At 35.6% G+C, this 20,025-nt stretch overlaps 1 protein-coding gene across 6 annotated transcripts in view; it reads right to left on the reverse strand.

Moving 5' to 3' along the window:
• Window positions 1-20,025, reverse strand: part of LOC150100308 (CUGBP Elav-like family member 4) — an 865,263-nt gene that overhangs the window by 270,865 nt on the left and 574,373 nt on the right. For all 6 annotated transcript variants that reach the window (XR_016549221.1, XM_090402317.1, XM_090402318.1 and 3 more), the window contains one exon: window positions 1,707-1,850. Coding sequence is in view for 5 of the 6 variants with exons in the window: in XM_090402317.1 (XP_090258443.1) it covers window positions 1,707-1,850 (144 nt within the window). In the remaining variant the exon portion in view is untranslated. The remainder of the gene's footprint in view (window positions 1-1,706; window positions 1,851-20,025) is intronic.

Genomic DNA, 20,025 nt, shown 5'->3' on the forward strand with positions numbered 1-20,025 from the left:
TTGAGGGAATGCAATTTGCAAAGCCTCATGAATAGCAGAAGGGATATATTTGAGATTTAGGGGAGGTCTTTCATTTGATGGAACAGGGGGGGGGAGCAAGGACAAGGAGCCATCCCTGGAAGTTGCAAAAGGAAGTCATGAGCAAGTGGATTAGGAGTGATTTCTTTGCATGGAGGATGTTGAACCATGGAATGCATTGTCTGATAGGGTGGCGAGACCACAAATGGTGAATGAGTTCAAGGGGTTGTATAATACTGCGTTTTATTGTGTGGGCCTTCCATGATGAGTCTTGTGACACCATGGAGATCCTGAATCATCATCATAATAATGTATAAGTTAGTTAGGGGTTGGTACCAGTTTAATGTGAAAGAAATTTTTCATAGACTGAGAGGAGGGGATAGAATAAGAGGCCACCACTGGAAACTGTATAAGGAGAATGTAAGCAAAGGAGTGAGGCTAAGGTTCTTTACATGGTGAGTGGAATGCACTGCCTGAGAGTGTAGTGAACAGACACAGTGATTGAGTTTAAACAGAGTCTGATGAGTTTTGTTTGTGTGAGAGTGCATACCTCTTGCAATGAGTGACTTCATGATGGTCTGGCATTAATAACTATTTACAGTTACACAATTATAATTAAGTTATCCAGAAAATCTCTGGTTATCAAAAACTTTCTCATCTTTTCCTAACACAAACCTAGCATAAGCAGTGAATGAAACTTAACACACGTATCACACCCATAAGGATGTTTAATGAATTGAAATATAGTGTTACTGGCTTTGTTGGCCAAAGTGAATAGTGTTTCAATTCTTTAAACCAGACTATATATATATATATATTGAAATCTCACTGTAGTATTGATGTTTGCTAATGTCTTTAGGTAGGATACAATTTTTATTACCCAGTTTTAGATTATTATCGCCTTACCTATTGGAGGCCTGAAATAGCTTTTAAAGTTCCATGTTTGTTTTGTTTCAGAGTTTTCAGATTATCTAACTCGCATCTCACCAGCAGGACTAATGTTCCGACGATAATGAGCCAAGAGGCTATTTTTCCGGCAGCGTAAATTAAGTTAAGGGGATAATAAATACCTCATTATTTTAAAGCCGGATATGAAACTCGGAAATCGAAATCTATCGAATTCTAAGAGTTTCATGCTAAAGAACTATCGGTGAGTCCAAGCGTAAGTCAACGCCTGGGTAGTACAATTGTCACTAGGGCAACTCGGAGCAAAGGTGGAGCAAGCTCCATCATTATCCTTAATATTTTCTCATAATGTAAAATGCAGCTCTTAGGAGATGTATTACTGTTTTACATTATGATGAGAGGTCACTACCCAGACCAGTTTTGACCCTAGTCGAAACCTTCTTCGGCATGAAACTATTAGATTTCGATCTCCGAGTTTCGTATCTGGCTTTAAAATAATGAGGGATTTATTATCCCCTTAACTTAATAGAACTAATGTTCATTAGGTTTACAATCTTTCATAGGTAAAGAGCATATTTAAAAATTTATTTTTAAATATTTATTTTTTAAATATAAAATAAACAAAACAAAATGAACTGAAAAAAAGGTGGAGAATAAGGAAACCTACTCAGTATCAGTAAACAAATGACATGGCCCTTCTCACATAATGTATAACATATCAGAAATAAAACTATACTCTAATAAAGATATTCAAATAATTAAGGATTTTGACAGCATCCTACCTGGGCATAAGCACCATAAGCACCAAACTGATTAAACATAAACGGATTGAGGAGACCCATGTTTCCTGCCATCTGCTGCATTCTGCGCAACTGCCTCTCTTTTTCTGTATCTGCAAACTTAACAACTAAACTCGACGAAGCTCCCTGTTAAAATATAACTTTGTTAGTATTATTCATAATTTTTTTGTCATGATTATATTCACAAGTACAAAGATTGCATTGCATTGCAAGGAACAGTTTATATGCATTTCCACAAACATCTAATCTCACTTGGTATATATATGCGTGTGTATACACACACAAAACCATTTCAAAAATTATACACAGTAATGCGCAGCCAGTGATATAATGTAATTGTGTAAAGTTTCCACCCTCCCATTAATTGCAAACTAAAAAAAAAAAACAAAAAAAACAGAGAATGCATTTTATTCTCTTATATGGAGTAGGCAAGGCCATTTTAGCCCTATCTTTTTTGGAGACTGAGTGGGCAGTTTACTCTCCACTGGTAGCCAATCAGAGATAGCTGGCCCAAGGCTATCACTAATTTAAATGGCCAGCAGTGAAGAGACAGCTCAACAAGTGCTGCTATCTCATGGTCCATAACACAATATTTTTAATTTATGAAATAGCATGGGTACTACAGTCAACTTTCTTGAGTTGACAGGATAAAAACCCACTTGCCCATGCCAGAGATCGACTAATTCACGAAGAACCAGTCGAAAAAAAAAAAAAGGCTTAAAAAAGTTCCTCTAGTTGGCAACTAGAATCGAGCTGATGACACTTTTTCTTCGGGACATTTAGTGCTGAGGAGTGCAAACACCACTTCCACTGAGCTACACAGGCTCCGAAAAATTGCAAACCAAAGAAAATAAAAACATTTTCTGTTTCTGATGTTCTTCTTTCACAAAATAAGATTTCAAAACAGAGGATGAATCTGACTCAGGACAGATATCACATCAGTTAGCGGATTGAGAGGTTGAGACAGAGTTGTAGAGAAGGTGCCCTCCCTCGATGAGTCTTTGGACTGACTGGAGGTGTCACGTAATAATAATAATAATAATAATAAATTAAAACAATGACAGACCCGTAACATCAGATACTTCATATAAAGTAACTTATGACAAGTGCTTCTGCATTCCCCTTACAGTCCTGACATGAACCCTCCAAACAGGACTAATTTGTTTGTTCTTTAAGTTGAAAGAACCATACCATGAAATGCTCCACTATCAACGAAAATGTCGCTGCTGAAGTGACCTATGTTCGAAGGCATTAAGAAGGTTTGTTGAGAGGAATGTAAGACTTACCCAAATATCGGGCACTAAAAATAAGAAAAAACTGGAGAATAGGGAAACAATTAGCAAAAGAATTATGTGAAATCCTAAAAATGCAGTATTTAAAGAAAGAAAAATATCAAATGACTGGCAAAAGAGCTTAACAATACCAACCTTCAAGAAAGAAATAATTATGGCAAATCCAGAGAACTACCAAAGAAAAAATTTGCATTGTGCAACATTAAGATATGTGCAAAAATAATTGGAAATATAGTAATTGGATTAAATTATCTGATGAGCAATAAGGATTTAGAAAGAATAGGTCAACGATAAGCCAATATTTATAATAGAGAAATTTATTATTATTATTATTATGTGACACCTCCAGTCAGTCCAAAGACTCATCGAGGGAGAGCACCTACTCTACAACTCTGTCTCAACCTCTCAATCCACTAACTACAACAAATTGCAACTACAATAATGCCATCTACTGCCTACAACCACTAGTATTTTCACAGATAATCACAAACATCCATGCCCACAGAGGGATTCGAACCCACAGCCTTTTGGCTGGAGAGTGAATATGCTAACCACTCAGCAAACAGGCCAGCAAGGAAGTAAAAGGAAGTAAAAGGAAGAACATTGCAAGTTCTATCTTCAGGCTGTCGGCCATGGATGGCACATGACTCTTCCGCTGAGCTACACAGACTACTTAGAAAAAGTTCCTCTAGTCGGCAACTAGAATCGAACTGATGACGCTCTTTCTTTTGGGGGTTTAGCATTAAGGAATGCAAACATCACTTCCACTGAGCTACACAGGTTCTCACATTATTAATTATTAAAATATAATAAACCTCTTTATATGTGTGTTTTATTCATTTAACTAAAGCATTTGGTAAAATACAGTGAAAGTACATATTAACCATATTCAAAATAAGAAAAATACAAAACAAAATTTTAGAACTAATTAACACACACACACACACACAGAGAAAGAGAGAATTAAATCTAAATACAGAACAAGGACAGACCGAAGAAATGAAAACAACTAAATGGATTAGACAAGACAACTCATTAAATCCCATCTTATTTATTTAGTGATGGATGAAATAACTAAAATAAACAAAATGGAAAAGTGTGGAATACAAATTTAAAATGAAACAAATAATAACTGAACTGTGCTGATGATATTAATCTTACTAGCAGAAAATGAAGATAATTTACAAAAATTACAAAATGCATTCAATAATGCAGCAGATAAGAAAAATATGAAGAGAGAATTAGAAAAAGAAAAAAAAAAAAACAAAGAAAAAAAACATGATGCTAGAGAACACATATATGTAACTTAGAAATCCATGTAAAAATAACTGAACAAGTTAGCAACATAAAATGAATGACAAGATATTGAAAATGATGGAGAAAACAAAGAAACACAAAAATCGTCCTGAATACAAGAACTTAAACAAGGAGATCAGGAAAGAATGTAGGATTGCAAAAGAACTATGGCTCAACAACAAATGCAAGGAAATTAAACTTCTGGAGAAAAAGCACAAAACCAAAGAACTTCAAGAAAAAGTTAGGGAGCTAACTAGAAAATCTTGCAAAAGGGTAGGCTCTCATTGCATTGAAGATACCAGTGGAAACATCTTAATGGAGAAAGACAAACTAAGGGATAGATGGGTAGAGTATTCAAAGGAACTCTACAATCATGATAGAATAGATAAGCCAATGCAAGAAGATTTGGAGGGAACTACTATTCTTACCTGGGAAATAACAAATACCATTAGGAAACTGAGCAGGAAAAGCTCCAGGAATGGATGGAATTATGGCAGAATATCTAAAGGCTTTAGATGATAAGGCTATAAGATCACTGACTGACATATGTAACAAAATATATGAAACTGGACATCTGCCAAAATATTTTAAGCACTCAATGTTCCTACCAATACCTAAAAAATCGAAGACAATCAAACGTGAACAGTACAGAACAATCAGTCTGATCAGTCAGATAGCAAAAGTTATGTTACATATCATCCTAGAAAGAAATAAACATAAAATCAAAATGGAAATTAATGAAACACAATCTGGTTTTCATGAAAATAAAGGAACTAGAGATGGACTCTTCAACATTAGAACTATTATAGAAAGATATCTGGAGAAGCAGAAAGAAGTCTACTTATGTTTTATTGACTACACAAAGGCCTTTGACAATATACAACATGAACAACTAATCAAATGCATCAAAAATTTGGGAGTAGATGGTAAAGATACCAGATTACTGATAAATCTATATTGGAAGCAAACTGCCTCAATAAAAATATCAGGAGAAATCTTAGAGGAATTCCCAATAAAGAAAGGTGTCAGACAAGGCTGTGTTCTTTCTCCTATTATTTAACCTCTATACTGAAAATATCTTCCAGCAATTAGAAGAATTTAAAGGAGTCAGCATAAGAGGCAGGAATATAAACAACTATAGATATGCAGATGATACAGTACTGCTAGCTGAAAATAAAAAAAGATCTTCAAAACCTACTAGAAGAGACACTGAAGCTAAGTGAAAAATATGGACTTAATTTCAACTTCAAAAAAACTAAAACCTTGCTGGTAACAAGAGAAAAAGGGAAAATACCCGATATAAATATTAAGATCAAAGGAAATACTTTAGATCAAATAGAGAGTTATATATATTTGGGTCAACTAATTACAGAGAATGGAAAGTGTGATAAGGAAATATTAAGAAGAATAGAAATTGCTAGATCAACTTTCATTAGCAAGAAAAACATTCTGACCTCAAGGGAAATTCACAAAAACAATTAGGCTATCCAAATGCTACGTATGGTCAACACTGCTATATGGAGCAGAAACCTGAACAATATCAAAATATTGCGAAAATAAACTAAAAGCATTTGAGATGTGGATCCCCAGAAGAATTCTTAGAGTCCCATGGACTGCAAAAAAACTAATTTAGAAATATTAGAGATGATTGGAGAAGATAGGAATCTGTTGAAAACCATTAAGAAAAGGAAAACCACCTACCTTGGTCACATACTAAGGCATAAATCCTTACAAAAAACACTTCTAGAAGGGATGATAGAAGGAAAAAGAAGAAAAGAAAGAAAAAAAAACAGATTGGATGGGAAATATCAAGGAATTGACCTTTTTGTCCTATTAAGAATGCAAAAGAGAAGTACAAAACCATACCTGGTGGAAGCTCATGGTGGTCAACCTACTGGAAGGAGATGCCATCTGACAAGACAAGAGAGACAATAGAATTATTGTAGTCTTTTCATAGAGTAGGTGTGATTCTGTGTGTGCCAGGAATAATTCTGCTAGTTGTCCGCTGATGTTTTGGCCCATAGGGAGACCAACAACAACATATATGTTCAAATTTTCGAACTTAAAGAAGTTAGCTGATATTATGAGTTTGATCAAGTTTATGATGTCATTGGGTGTTAATTTTGTGCATGCGTGCAGAGTGTGGTCCTCTGCGAGTAGTGTGTGTGTACGATGTCTAATGTTCTGGGGACGTCCGCGTTAGTGTATAATGAAGTTGCATCCAACAAGGTGAGGACGTCTTCCAAGGATAAAATAACGTTATTCATTTTCTGGAATAGGTCGTCCGTATTTTTTATAATAGAGTTTGACGTTGTGAGTAAAGGTATGATGAGTTTAGCTACAAACTTTGATAATGGTGCTGTGGGGGTGTTCTTGTAGGAGACTATAGGCCGTATCAGGTAGCCGTCTTTGTGGGTTTTGATGTTCCCGAACATATGGGGGCACGTGTGGTGCGGGGTTTTGTGTTGTGCACCTTCTTCTTCTACGCGTTATTCCCGCTTCCTATGCAGGGTCCACGTGTTACTTAGATGCGACTTCTTGTTAGTACTACTCCCAACCGACCCGTCGCCTGGTCTGCCGCTGGGGGGGGGGGGGGGGGATATATTTTTTGACTGTAGAGGCGTATGTTCACGGGGCCGGTTTGCCTGTTTGCGGGATGAAAAAACGCCAGATAAACTGGCGGAAAAAACCCTACTGACCGCACCCAAGACCGGCTAACTTGGCTATGCCTGAAGAAGATCCTCCAATTCCTCACGTCTACAACGGGAATCGAACCTGGGACACTCCTTCCCCAGGCATATGGTTGCGAAGCGCAAAGCCACTAGGCTAACCACAAATGTTTAATATTATTATTATTAATAATAATAAAAACCCGGGTTTTTCTAATTTAATCTTCCCACCTTGCCTCAACACCCCCCACCCCGTTTAATGGTCTAACAGAAGAAGTATGGAGAACGAAGACATCCTAACATCCAAACAAGGTATGTGCAAAATTTCTTCTTCTATTAGTCTGTAGATATTTACCTCTAAAATACACTTATAATGCCCTAAAAATTCTTCAGTAAAAAGCCAATGTATTTAAAATAAGGGACACTCCTAAACAAAAACAGGCGAAAATAGCCATATAAATAATAATTTTTTAAGAGGAGTAACATGGGAATTTTCCCAGAAATAATACCTGTGTTTTTCATTATTTAGCAAGAGGAAATATGACTATGGAAGGAAGACTTCAATCAATGCTGATGGTAGGAAGATGAAAGAGGCAAAAGAAATACAAATGACCATTTTGCAAAGGTGTATTATCCATTTGGAGATTTTGCAATTGCAGTGACAGATGCATGTCAAAATTGAGGTAGATGAACAGGAGATGCGCATAATATTGAAAACTATCAATGAAAATACAACAGTGGGACTGGATTGCATGCCATCATGTGTACTATGCGAATGTGCAAGAGAAATAGCATAGCCTCTGACAAGGTTCCAAGAGAGTGGAAAGAGGGTAAGATAGATCCATTACATAAAGGTAGCTCGCTCCAAGACAGTAGTAAATTAGAGACCAATTAATATCTCAGGAGTGGTTGTTAAAGTATTCGAAAAGTTGGTTAAAGGTAAAATCCGACAGTGGGTGGATAGGGATGCGATACTCTATAGTGGGCCTCACAGCTTTGTAAAAGGTAAGTCCTGCCTTAGTAATTCATTGAGATTTTACAATAAAATGACAGCAGAATTGGATAAAGCAAATGGCTACACCATAATACTGCTGGACTTTGCAAAAGCATTTGACAGAATACCACATGGGGAAACTATTACAAAAGTTGGAGCAATTGGGAATGGATATGAAGATAGTAGCATGGATTGGGGGGGGGGGGTAGATAGCTAACTGATAGACACCAAAGAATAGTATATGAGTGGAGTGGAATCTAGGAGAATGAGGGTGACTAGTAAATTACCTAAGGGTTCTGTACTAGGGCCACTACCCTTTTTGTATATCAATGATATAAGGAGAGATTTAAGAGGGGATATTCAGTTGTTTGCTGATGTAAAACTGGGGAGAGCAATAGTTGATAAAGGTGATGTAGATATTCTGCAGGATGATTTAAATAAATTGGCATTGTGGGCAAAGGATAATGGTTAACTTAATGCAGCAAAAACGAATGGTGGTGTACTTCAGGTTGAAAAGTGTACATAACATGTATCACATTGATTGTACTAGTTTGCAAGAAAGTGATGAGGCTAGGGTCTTGGCCAAGGATGATGGCAAACAGAGTTGAAGTTTAGAGGGCATATTTCAAAAGATGAATGATTGAAAAATATGCTAACAAGTAAAGAAAGAGAAGTTATTATCTCTCTTTATAAGGCTATGATTCAATTGCATCTTGACTACTGTGCACAGATTTTCCCAGGATTTCTTAGGGAGCAGGAAGTGGTGGCGGAAAGAATTCAGAGATGAGTGACCAAGCTGGTCACTTCTTTGGAATGCTCCCTATGAGCATTGAAGGTGTGTAGGTTGCAGGGTTTAGTTCAGGGGTGGCCAACCTATGGCGCATGCGCCAAAAGTGGCGTATTGCATGATTAGAATTGATGCACTGAATCCCAGAGAAAAATTTTTAAAAATTTTGTATAAGATTTATATATATATATAAACACACAATTAACCTACCACTGAATTCTAGAGTGCGCCCTTATTATACTTGTTTAATCTTGAAGCAACAGGCACCGGCAAATGCTGACATGCGTCACCAGTTACTCGATCACTTTACAGCTGACTCTTGTGTCATAACGTTCGATGATCTTTTGATTCGATGTGAATGAACAATTCTGTGTTTTCGAACTTATATGTTTTTATTAACAGTTCTTTAAGTTTAAGATAAGGTTTCTGTTTTCATGAAGGCTTAATATAGTTCTGTAAATTTTAAAATAATTTTTTTCATTTTGAATGTGTATGTCTAGTTCTTGCCTGCTCCTCTAATTTGCTGATTACTGAAACCTGCAATTATTCGGTGTGTTTGTATATGTGTGTTTTTCTTGTTTTTTTTATACAATATCTTTCCTTTTTATTTATGTATAGTAGGTTTATTCCTAAAATTTAACTGATCATCAGCACAGCTTTCGTAATGAGGATGCTTGGGTTGTGTGTGTGATTGCCAGCTGATCGACAGTTTTATGGCAGGAAGCGATCTCGTATTTCATTGGACATAATATATTACGAGAGAGAGAGACAAAACTCTCTATGAAAAAAATATATATATATGATTTTTAAACTTATAGAACTGTATTAGGCCTTCATGAAAACAGGTATCTTATCTTAAACTTGTAGAACTGTTTTTGAATGTTCATAATATTTACAACGATAAAATAATTTAAATAAATTATTTAATAATAGTAAGCTTTACTTTTTGAAATATTTTTTTACAGTCAGTTACCCGTTACTTTGCAAAAGAAAATGAGCAGAAGAAAAGCAGAAGGTGATAGCAAGCACCAGTTTAATGAACTGTGGGAATATGAGTTCTTATTTATTGCGGGTCCTTCAGGAAAATCGTTGTGCATTGTTCGTGAAAGCACTCTCTCAGATAATATAAGACATGATCTTAACAGACACAACAGAAAACATCAAGCTGAATTAGAAGGAAAACTGAAGTTAGTTCCTGGTTCTGAGTTGTGGAAAGGATATGTGGTTAAGAAAAATGAAGAAATAAAAAGAGACAAAATATATTTGTGAAACGAAGTTGTGAAAGTGTGGCAATGCTGGAGGCGTCTTATGAAATTGCCTTTGTGTTGGCTAAAAAATTCAGACAATATTGTGAACTGCTAGATATGGAATATGATGATCTCATCCTTCATTGTGAAGTGCACTGGCTTTCTAAAGGACAAGTTCTCAGTAGATTTTGGAAGCTGAAAGAAAGTGTTCGTAATTTTCTGGAATAGAAGGATGAGCTGCATGAAGAAAAAGTCCTGTTGTGTGATGAGAAATGGCTATTTGATTTAGCATTTTTAGTTGATGTTACCAGTCACCCCAATGATCTAAATTTGAAACTGCAGGGCAAGAACAAATTGTTTCCTAGCTTAGTAAATGACATCAGTGCATTCAAAATGAAATTAAAACTGTTCATCTCCCAGTTAGAAAACGGGGATTTAAGTCAATTTCCACATTTAAAAGAACATAGTGAATCTGTTGTAGATAATGGAAAGTTTACAGAATATACTGAGAAATTCAGATTATTGCCAGAGTCCTTTAACAGTTGTTTTAGCGATTTTCTCAAAACCAATTCTTTATAGAAAATGAAATTTAATGAACTTCCACCACTCCCAGATGCTTCTGATATAATTAATTTCTGGCGATCGTTGCTCTGTGAACATTTTCCAGAACTGAGAAAATTTGCTCAGAGTTATATCTGTCGTTTTGGAACTACATACAGATGCGAACAAGCATTTTCATCAATGAAAATGATTAAGAACAAACTACAGTCGCGACTGACTGATTCAAATTTGAAAAACTGTTTGATGCTTTCTGTAGCTGATTTAACTCCAAACATTACAAGCTTAGCAAAAGCAAAGCAATTTTAAAAGTCTCAATAAAATAATTAATAATTATCTTGTCTTTATATGAAATCCTTTTATTTAAAACTGCTAAAAGTGTCTATGTTACCATATATATATAATAAATCATTTTATGCATAACTGTTAAATATATCCATATTACTATATTTTAAAAAGGCTGAAAAGTGGTATAAGTTTGTATGGCGCATCTTAACTAAAAAATGAAAACATTGATGCATGAACTATAAAAGGTTGGCCACCGCTGGTTTAGTTGATAGACTGAAAATAGGGAACATGATAGAAACATATAAGATATTAAAGAGGTTTATAAAATAAACACAAAGGAAATTTTTCAATAGAATGCAATGACGATAGAGAGAGAAATAAGGATCATCCTTGGAAGCTGTGTAAGAGTGTGGTGAGCAAGGATGTGGGGACTAAATTTTTTTGCATGGAGAGTGGTGAGGTGAATGAGTAGAATGGATTACCAGAATTAGTAGCAAGTTCTCTTACAGTAAGTGAATTGAAGGAGAGGTATGATAGTTTTTGTGTGTATAAAAATTAGTGTTGGCCTCCCACGATGAGTCCTTGTACTCCATGGAGATACCTTATAATCAGTGTTGAGCTATACGGGGCTCGCTCGCCTGAGCCCTTTGTTAAATATTTTTCAAATTTGCTAGTCCCTTGGCTTCTTGTTTACTTTTTTATTTTTTCAAAAAAAAAAAAAAACTTTTTTGAAATATATTAAGCGAAAAACTCATACGCTAACCTAACAAAGCGATTTTATTAAATAAAACATTATAGTTACTGTTACTACCATTTTATAAATAAGAATTCACTTTTGGTAATATAAATAAATAGGACTATAAAATAATGCCCCTTGATTGGTACCGTTGATTATCACTTGAAGTATAAAAACAAAAGAGAAATATAACGTAGTTCAATATTATTGTGTTTAGATAATATTTATTTATTATTTATAGATTGTTTGTCATAAAAACTTCTAGCGCAAAAAAAAGAAATTTATTTTGTTTATAAAAAATGCGGACTATTTCATTTGTGCGATTATAAAAGATTTTATTCTTATTGCAATATATTCTGATAGTTAAAAAATATTTTTCTTATGTAAGATAAATTAACACAGATGATTGTGAGCAAATATTTTATGTTTAGATCATGAAATATTTGTTTAAAAATGATATCCTTTACAGGTTGATTGTCTTGTCCCTTCATACTTTTTGATTGGCATTTGTACACAAGCTGTATTATTATTATTATTATTATTACGGGTATCTCCATGGAGTCAGTAGACTCATCGTGGGAGACCCAAACTAGCAAAACAATATCTGTCATATCTCTTCTTGAATTCATTTACAGACGAAAAGCTCACAACTAAGTCAGGCAATGAATTCCACTCGTTCACCACCCTCCAGGCAAAAAACCTTGTTCTGACACCTTTGTTAACCACACACTCTTCTTTAATTTCCAGAGATGACCTCTTTTCTTCCATCACTATCACGCAGCTGAAACATTTCCCCTGCATCAATCCTATAAAAACCTTTCAGTAATTTAAATGTTTCTATCATATCCCCTTTTCTTCGCCTATCAACCAATCTCTGCAATCCACAAGCTCTCAATCTATCAATGTACGGGGCATTTTTTATTATTAATATTAATAATAATAATATTATTATTATTAATATTATTAATATTAATAATATTATTAATATTTTATTATTAATATTAATTAATATTAATATAAAAGAAATCTCTCTGACTGTCAGTTGCATATTCTCTGTAAATTATGCAAAGACAGTAAATACAAATCTCTAGAGCAGACAAGAGTGATGTTATTGTTGTGATCAATGCTAGTGATTATATTTGGAAAATGAATGTGTTGTTCAGAGACTTTACTATTTATAAACCTCTGGACTGTAATCACACCAATTCTCAGAAGAAAAAATTAAACAGGCTTGTAAAAATTGACACTTCTTGGCTTCCTGAAATTGAACTAAACAATGAGTTTTTTTTTTTTTAACATCTCCACACCCACATGGATATATGGATTTCCTACAATTCATAAACCTAATAGCCTTCTTTGTTCCACAATAGATACCATTTACTTCCCAACTTCCCCTTTTAGCAAAATAATTAGCCAAATCTTAAACCCCACTTACTGGTCATTCCTCATCTTATATTATAAATTCCACTCAGTTCAAATCATTAATTCAAAATTTAATTTTAAATAATTATGCAAAGACAATAAATACTAATCTCTATAGCAGACTATGGTGAGCTTTGATGTCAGCTTTTTATTTATCAATATCCCCCTTTCTGACGCTTTATCTTCACTGAAAAATATTTTCACTCCTTGATCTCATCAATCTTTTCAATTTTGCCATTCATGCTGGCTACTTCTCTAGGAAGGACACCTTATAAAAACAGATTGCGGGTACACCCACGGGCTCTCTCCCCCTCTAGCCAATTTCTTTATGGACCATATTGAAAAACATGTCCTTGATGCTGCTATTCTCAAACTGTCTATCTGGCTAAGATATAGTGATGATGTGTTCTCTATTTGGCCAGATAGCTTGGACACACAAGACTTTCCTCCTCCAACACAACAGCCAGCACCCCTGGATCCAGTCTGCCATAAAAAAAGAAAAAAATAATAGCCTGCCTTTTCTAGATACTCTAATCACTCATCTTCTCATGCTTTCTTTCTCAGTTTACAGAAAACCCACTCACACAAGTAGATGCATAAACTTTCCCATCATCACAATCTCAACAGTACAGTGTTATCACAACCCTTGTCAACAAAGTCTCCAACCTCTGTTCCACCCAAGCTTCCCTTTCAGCTGAACTCTCCTTTACTTGCTATATATTTCTGTCCAATGGTTACAATGCTAAAAAAGATTAACAAATTTTTTTTGATTCCCATCTCCTCAACATCCTTCTTGCAAGAACATCATACATAAGTTATTGTTTAAACAACCCTTTATTACTATGGAGGTCACTGAAGAGCACATTAGGCACATCATGTTTTATGAGTTCAAAAAAAAAAAGGCAAGAATACTGCTAACACTGTAAAAATGTGCAAGAGTGTATGGTGATAATGTTTTGAATGTGCAAAAGTGTCAGCAATGGTTCCAAAAATTTTGACAAGGGAACATTAAGCTTAAAAAACTCCCCTCGCTCTGAGTGCCTTGTCTCTCTCTCTCTCTCGATAATGATATGCTGGAAACCGCTATTGCAAGAAATGCCAATGCAACTGTTGAAGATTTAGCAAAAGATCTTAATTCGTTGTCATTGGCCATCCATCACCATTTGCAAGAACTTAGAATGGTGTCTAACTCGGCAATTGAATCCTCACAAAATAATGAACAACAATTGAAGAGAGCGTGTCAATATCTGCACTGCTCTTCATTCTTGAGAGATTCAATCTCCGTTTTTGAGTCATGAAGTCACCGGTGATTAAAAGTGGATGCTTTACAAGAATGTTAAGTGCTGAAGGCAGTGGCTTCATTCAGGGGAACAGGCTAAACCTCAACCAAAACAAGACCTTCACCCTTAGAAGGTTTTTGTTAAGCATTTGGTAGGATATGGCTGGTATTATACACTTTGAACTCTTGCCACAAAACAAGACAATCACAGCTGAAGTATACTGTGAACAACTCGATCGATTAAATGAAAAATTGAAAGAAAAGAGGTGTTCCCTGGTCAAAAGAAAGGGTGTTGTTTTTCACCATCATAACGCATGCCCTCATAGTGCAAGAATCCCTTGTACCAAGATTGAGGAACTCGGATGGGAAAAGCTACCACATCCTCCATATTCTCCTGATCTTGTGCCTTCAGATTATCACTTATTTCAGAGTTTGCAACATTTTATTAATGAAAAAAATATGGTACATTAAAGGCACCGAAATTGAGCCTATTTTGCCTCCAAACCTCCTGAATTCTACAGAAACGGCATTATAAAGCTTTCACAACATTTGAAGAGTATTACTGATTCAAATGGAGAATATATACTTGATTAAATTAGCAAGTGATTTATCTTTTATATCCTTTCAAAACTTAATGCTAAAAACGAAATTATTTTTGAGATGACCTGATACAAAAAAACATGCAGGTAGCAGATTATGATGTATTTGCATGAATGCTAGAAGGATCAGAAAAAGGATACAGTTTGTTGGTTTGATCAATATGTTGGTACCTCAGATTGTAGGCATTAGTGAAACCTAGCTATCAAGGGTAAAGTATTTTTAGGAAAGACAGACAAAATAGAAGAGGAGGGGCATGTTATTAATGATATTGAATGACTTGCTTGAATCCAGTTAGCATTAAGACCTAGGACTGTAATACTAGTAACAGTTTTTCTCTGGCAGTAGGTTTGAAGTCATCTGGTGTAAGGTGGAGGTTAACAAGACAAAATTCATATTAGAGTTTTTTTTTTAATCTAATAATCTCATATTAGAGTGTTGTTACAGACCTTGTGGTGGATCGGTTGCTAGTGATGAAGAAATGCATCACCAATAAAGATAATGAGTGCAAAAAGAGTAATCATAATGGGAGACTATAATTATTCAAACATTGATTGGGTAACAGTAAAATCTCATGAAAAAAATTAAACCTAGCTATCATGGGGAAAGCATTTTTAGAAAATACTGAATTTCATAAGCTGTTCCAAGACAACTTCCTCAATCAGCATGTGACAGAAGGATTTGATTATAGCAGGACGAGGAATTCAGGAAAAGACGTGACTATTCTGCCTCTGGTTCGTGACAGTGACCATGCAGTACTCACTTTGTAAGTTTATAAATATTCTATTTAGAAAAGGTTATATGCTGAAATACAAAGCAGGAAATTATGACCAACTGAGGAATATGGTGGATTCTGCACAATGATATCAGTCATTGGATAGGAAGGATATCAACCATGCATGAGCAGTGTTTAAAAAATACTTAAATGATGCTATTAAAATTAAGAGGATATTAATCCCACATTGTTTTAAAACCGAATAAGAAACTCAAAGATTGGAATCAGAGAGTTTCATGCCGAATATAGTAAACTATAAAGGATCGGCGATTACTAGCGTGAGCTAATGCAAGTAGGCCCAGTACATAGTACAATCTCGGGCAACTCGTTGCAAAGGTGGGTAAAGTTCTGATCGCTATTCTTGGTATTTTCCATGATGTAAAAACACATTTCCTAGGAAATGTATGCTGTTATTACATTATGGTGGGAGGTCACTACCCAGACCGGTTTCAGCCTTTTTTGAGGCTTCATCAGTGAGTAGCTAGACCAACATTATGGACAATACCAAGAATAGCGATCAGAACTTTACCCACCTTTGCAACGAGTTGCCCGAGATTGTACTACGTAGGACTACTTGCATTAGCTCACGCTAGTAATCGCCAATACTTTATAGTTTACTATATTCGGCATGAAACTCTCCGATTCCAATCTTTGAGTTTCTTATTCGGTTTTAAAACAATGTGGGATTAATATCCCCTTAATTTTAATAATGTTTATATCGCCGAAATGAAGCCTATTGGCTCTTTATATTTAAGTAACTTAAATGATGCAATATCAGAATGTGTCCCTAGAGTTCGAAGAACAAACAGAGGAGTGAAATGGATGTGTGATCTTATCAAGCAAGAAATTCATAAGAAAAAGGATGATGTGGAAGCAATACTGTGTGCATAACATGATGTCCATTATGAAAATTACAAGCAGCAGGCCAGAAGAGTTCACAACTGTTGTCCGGAAAGCTACATCTCAGTATGAAAACAAACTGGCTCTGCAAGCTAAAAAGCATCCCAAAAATGCAAGTAAAAGAAAGAAAAACTACTGAATGCAGATGGTTTGAAGATGACAGATGCAAAAGAAGTTGTTCAACAAATGAGTGCCCATTTTGCTAAAAGTTATCAACTGTGTGTTAAGCATTGTGCTCATTGCTACCCCTTCATTGAATGAAGAAACTCAGGTGTATGAGAAGAAGGTATTGGAACTGTTGCACAAACGAAATAATAATTCAGCAATAGGGACTGATGGGATATCAGCACAGATGCTAAAAGAGTTTTCGGATAAACTTGCTATTCCATTGACCAGGCTATATAATTTGAGTCTCAGAACAGGGGAGATCCCACAGGAGTGTTATGAAGATTTTGGAAATGTTGGTTAGGGTTCACATTCAAAAATATGTTGACAGTGAATCTCTACTTTGCAATGAACAGCATGGATTGACTAAGGGAAGGTCACGTTTAAGCAACTTGCTCATATTCTATAATAATGTTGTCATTGAGTTAGACAAGGGGAATAGACATGCTATGATACTTTTGGATTTTACTAAGGCTTTTGAACAGAATACAGCATGGAAGACTGTTGCATAAATTGGAGAATATGGGTTTGGATTATAAATCCAAACCCATATTCTACAGGGTGTACCACAAGGATCAGTCCTTGGTCCACTGTTATTCAATCTGTACGTTAATGATATTGGGAAAGATTTCACAGGCGAAATACAGCTAATTGCTGATTATGCAAAGATATCCAAGGTAACGCGGCCGATATGCAGTTCTTTCAGATTGATTTGAATAGGTTGGAATTGTAGACAAATGAAAATGGCTATCAGTTTAATGTTAGTAAATGTAAAGTCATGCACTTTGGTGTGATGAGATATCCAATGTCATATTATATTGGTGTAATTATGCTGGAAGAAGCTGATCAGGCTAGGGATCTTGGAGTTTTAGCAGACAGAAAACTGAGTTAAATGGCCATATAGCAGAGAGTGCGAATACAACTCAGAGGATAACTGCAATGCTGAAACATTGTAAAGATAAAGATGTCATTTTGCTCGTTACAAGGTCTTGATAAGACCTCACTTAGACTATTGTGCACAGGCTCCCAGCCAGTGGGCTGATTGTCTGAGGATGAGCATTTCTCAGATGTTAGCCAGTTATATGTATCCAGATTTGTTGAGGTCAGGAACAGTTTTCAAGGCAGAGGTAGAAACAAAGAAAAGTCTTTCCTATTAATATTTGCTCTGTGAAAAAAGGGGGCCTTCTTTAGTATATTCTTGGTAGGTATCCAAAGCACAGTCTGCAAATACTGAGCAGCCACAGATGTCAGGGTACTATATGTAGTTTTGTGTTCAGAGATTCGGGTGTTGGCTGAACTGTATGTTTCACTATAACTTTCAGTAAAAGAGCAAAACCAATTTGTTTTGATAATAATGCCTTGAACACTGAACTTAGCTACATGCACAATACCTTCTTGGAAAATGGCTACAACTCCCACCAAAGTAAAAACTATTGGCACCCATGCCCACACCTCATCCTTGCATATCCATGTGACTTCTAAAAAAAAAAAAAAATAGGTAAAAATCCTCTGGTGAACACTTTCAGGCTACAAAGAAGTTAGCATTCTTTTATCCAAAACAGGAAATAAATTCCTGTTCTGTTTCAGTGTTTTTTTTTCATGTCTTCCCCCCCCCCACACACTCACTTCTCCAAAGCTTTAAATTTTCCCACCTTGGACTGTCCTACATGTGCCTGGTCATAGTAACATCTTTTACTCAGCTACAATCCCCAGATGATTTCATTGGTGTTTCAGTACTTTGCAGTTATAAGCTGTTATCACTGTCAAACAGCAAGTTCAGCCAACATCAGAATCTATGAAAACAAAGACTATACCCGGTCATCACTATGGCCACTTATGATATGTAGACCAAGAACAGGAACAGCTGGCCGAGTGATTAGCATATCCATTCTCCAGCCAAAAGGCTGTGGGTTCAAATCCAGCCATGGGCATGGATGTTTGTGATTGTCTGTGAAAATACTAATAGTGGTGGTCAGCAGTAGATGTCATTGATGTAGATGAAGGTAGTTGCAGCTTGGGGATGGTGGAGATGATGAGGTGTAGAGTAGATGTAGAGTATTATTAATAATAATAATAGTATCTGCTACAATATCTACTGAGAAAATGTCATCTTTCTTCACAGAAACAAAACATGTCCTGCTCCCTGCCTTAAAAATCTATCTTAATTTCAACAAATTTCTATGCCGAAAACTGCCTCATATCTGGGAAACATTCATCCTCAGAACCTCAGCCCAATGGCCAGGAGTGCTCAGTCATTACCACAAAATGGCACAGTTTGGGACCTCCAGTCTTACTCTGTTTGTTCACCCATCTCACTTATTCATGTAGCGTCTGCATGCACATATCTTTCTTTATTGTTGCATGAATGATGCCAATTTAACTTCAGTACAATTTAGAAAATATAATAATTAATTTATTTTAGTTATTATATCAGCTATGTTGTCATCTCCTTCCTAAATATACCAATGTCACTAATAATCAGTGGCAGTTCATCCATAAGGGCTGCAGCCCTTCCAGTATAAAATGAAAGTCCTGTTTTATTATCACCTTAAATTTTTATATATTTATCTAAAAACCATTATTTTCTTGTTTGTAATACAGTATTTTATATAATTCATTTTGTAGCAATACAGTAGGGCCCCCCTTCGTATCCGCAGGGTTTGGTTCCATCATCTCCTGTGGATACCTGAAACTGCGGATAGTAGCGAACCCTATATATACGTTTTTTCCTATACATAAATATCTATGACAAAGTTTAATTTATAAATTATGCACAGTAAGAGATTAACAACAATAACTAATAATAAAACAGAACAATTATAACAACATACTGTGATAAAGTTATCTGAATGTGAATGGAATCTTAGCAACCTGAGATGTATGTAGCTTTCTCTACCTTTGCAACGAGTTGGCCTAATGTTGGACAATCGCTACGATCAGCCGAAATGTCTATTACTAAAAGAAAGAGCCATACGGCTTCATTTCAGTGATGTAAAATTACATAAGCAAAGTGGATATTAGATCCAACATTATTTCAAAGCCGAATGTTTGTAGAGACTATGAAAGTTTCGTAAGTTGACCTTTCGTATGTTAATATCTTCAGACCAGGGTTGACCGCAGATAAGTGAAACTCCGGATACGGGAGTCCTACTGTATTTGTATTTTGCAATAGTTAATGTGGGTGCGGTCTAGGGCTAGTATCAGTACTGGCAAGTACTGATACTAGCTCAACGCTGAAGACTGTACCAAACCACTACCTAGTGGGAATAACCTGCAATTTATGTGCAGTTTGGGCT

Source organism: Typopeltis vanoorti, chromosome 13 (genome assembly GCF_054136105.1).
Source record: "Typopeltis vanoorti isolate ZY-2024b chromosome 13, IOZ_Tvanoo_1.0, whole genome shotgun sequence".
Lineage (NCBI taxonomy): Eukaryota > Metazoa > Arthropoda > Arachnida > Uropygi > Thelyphonidae > Typopeltis > Typopeltis vanoorti.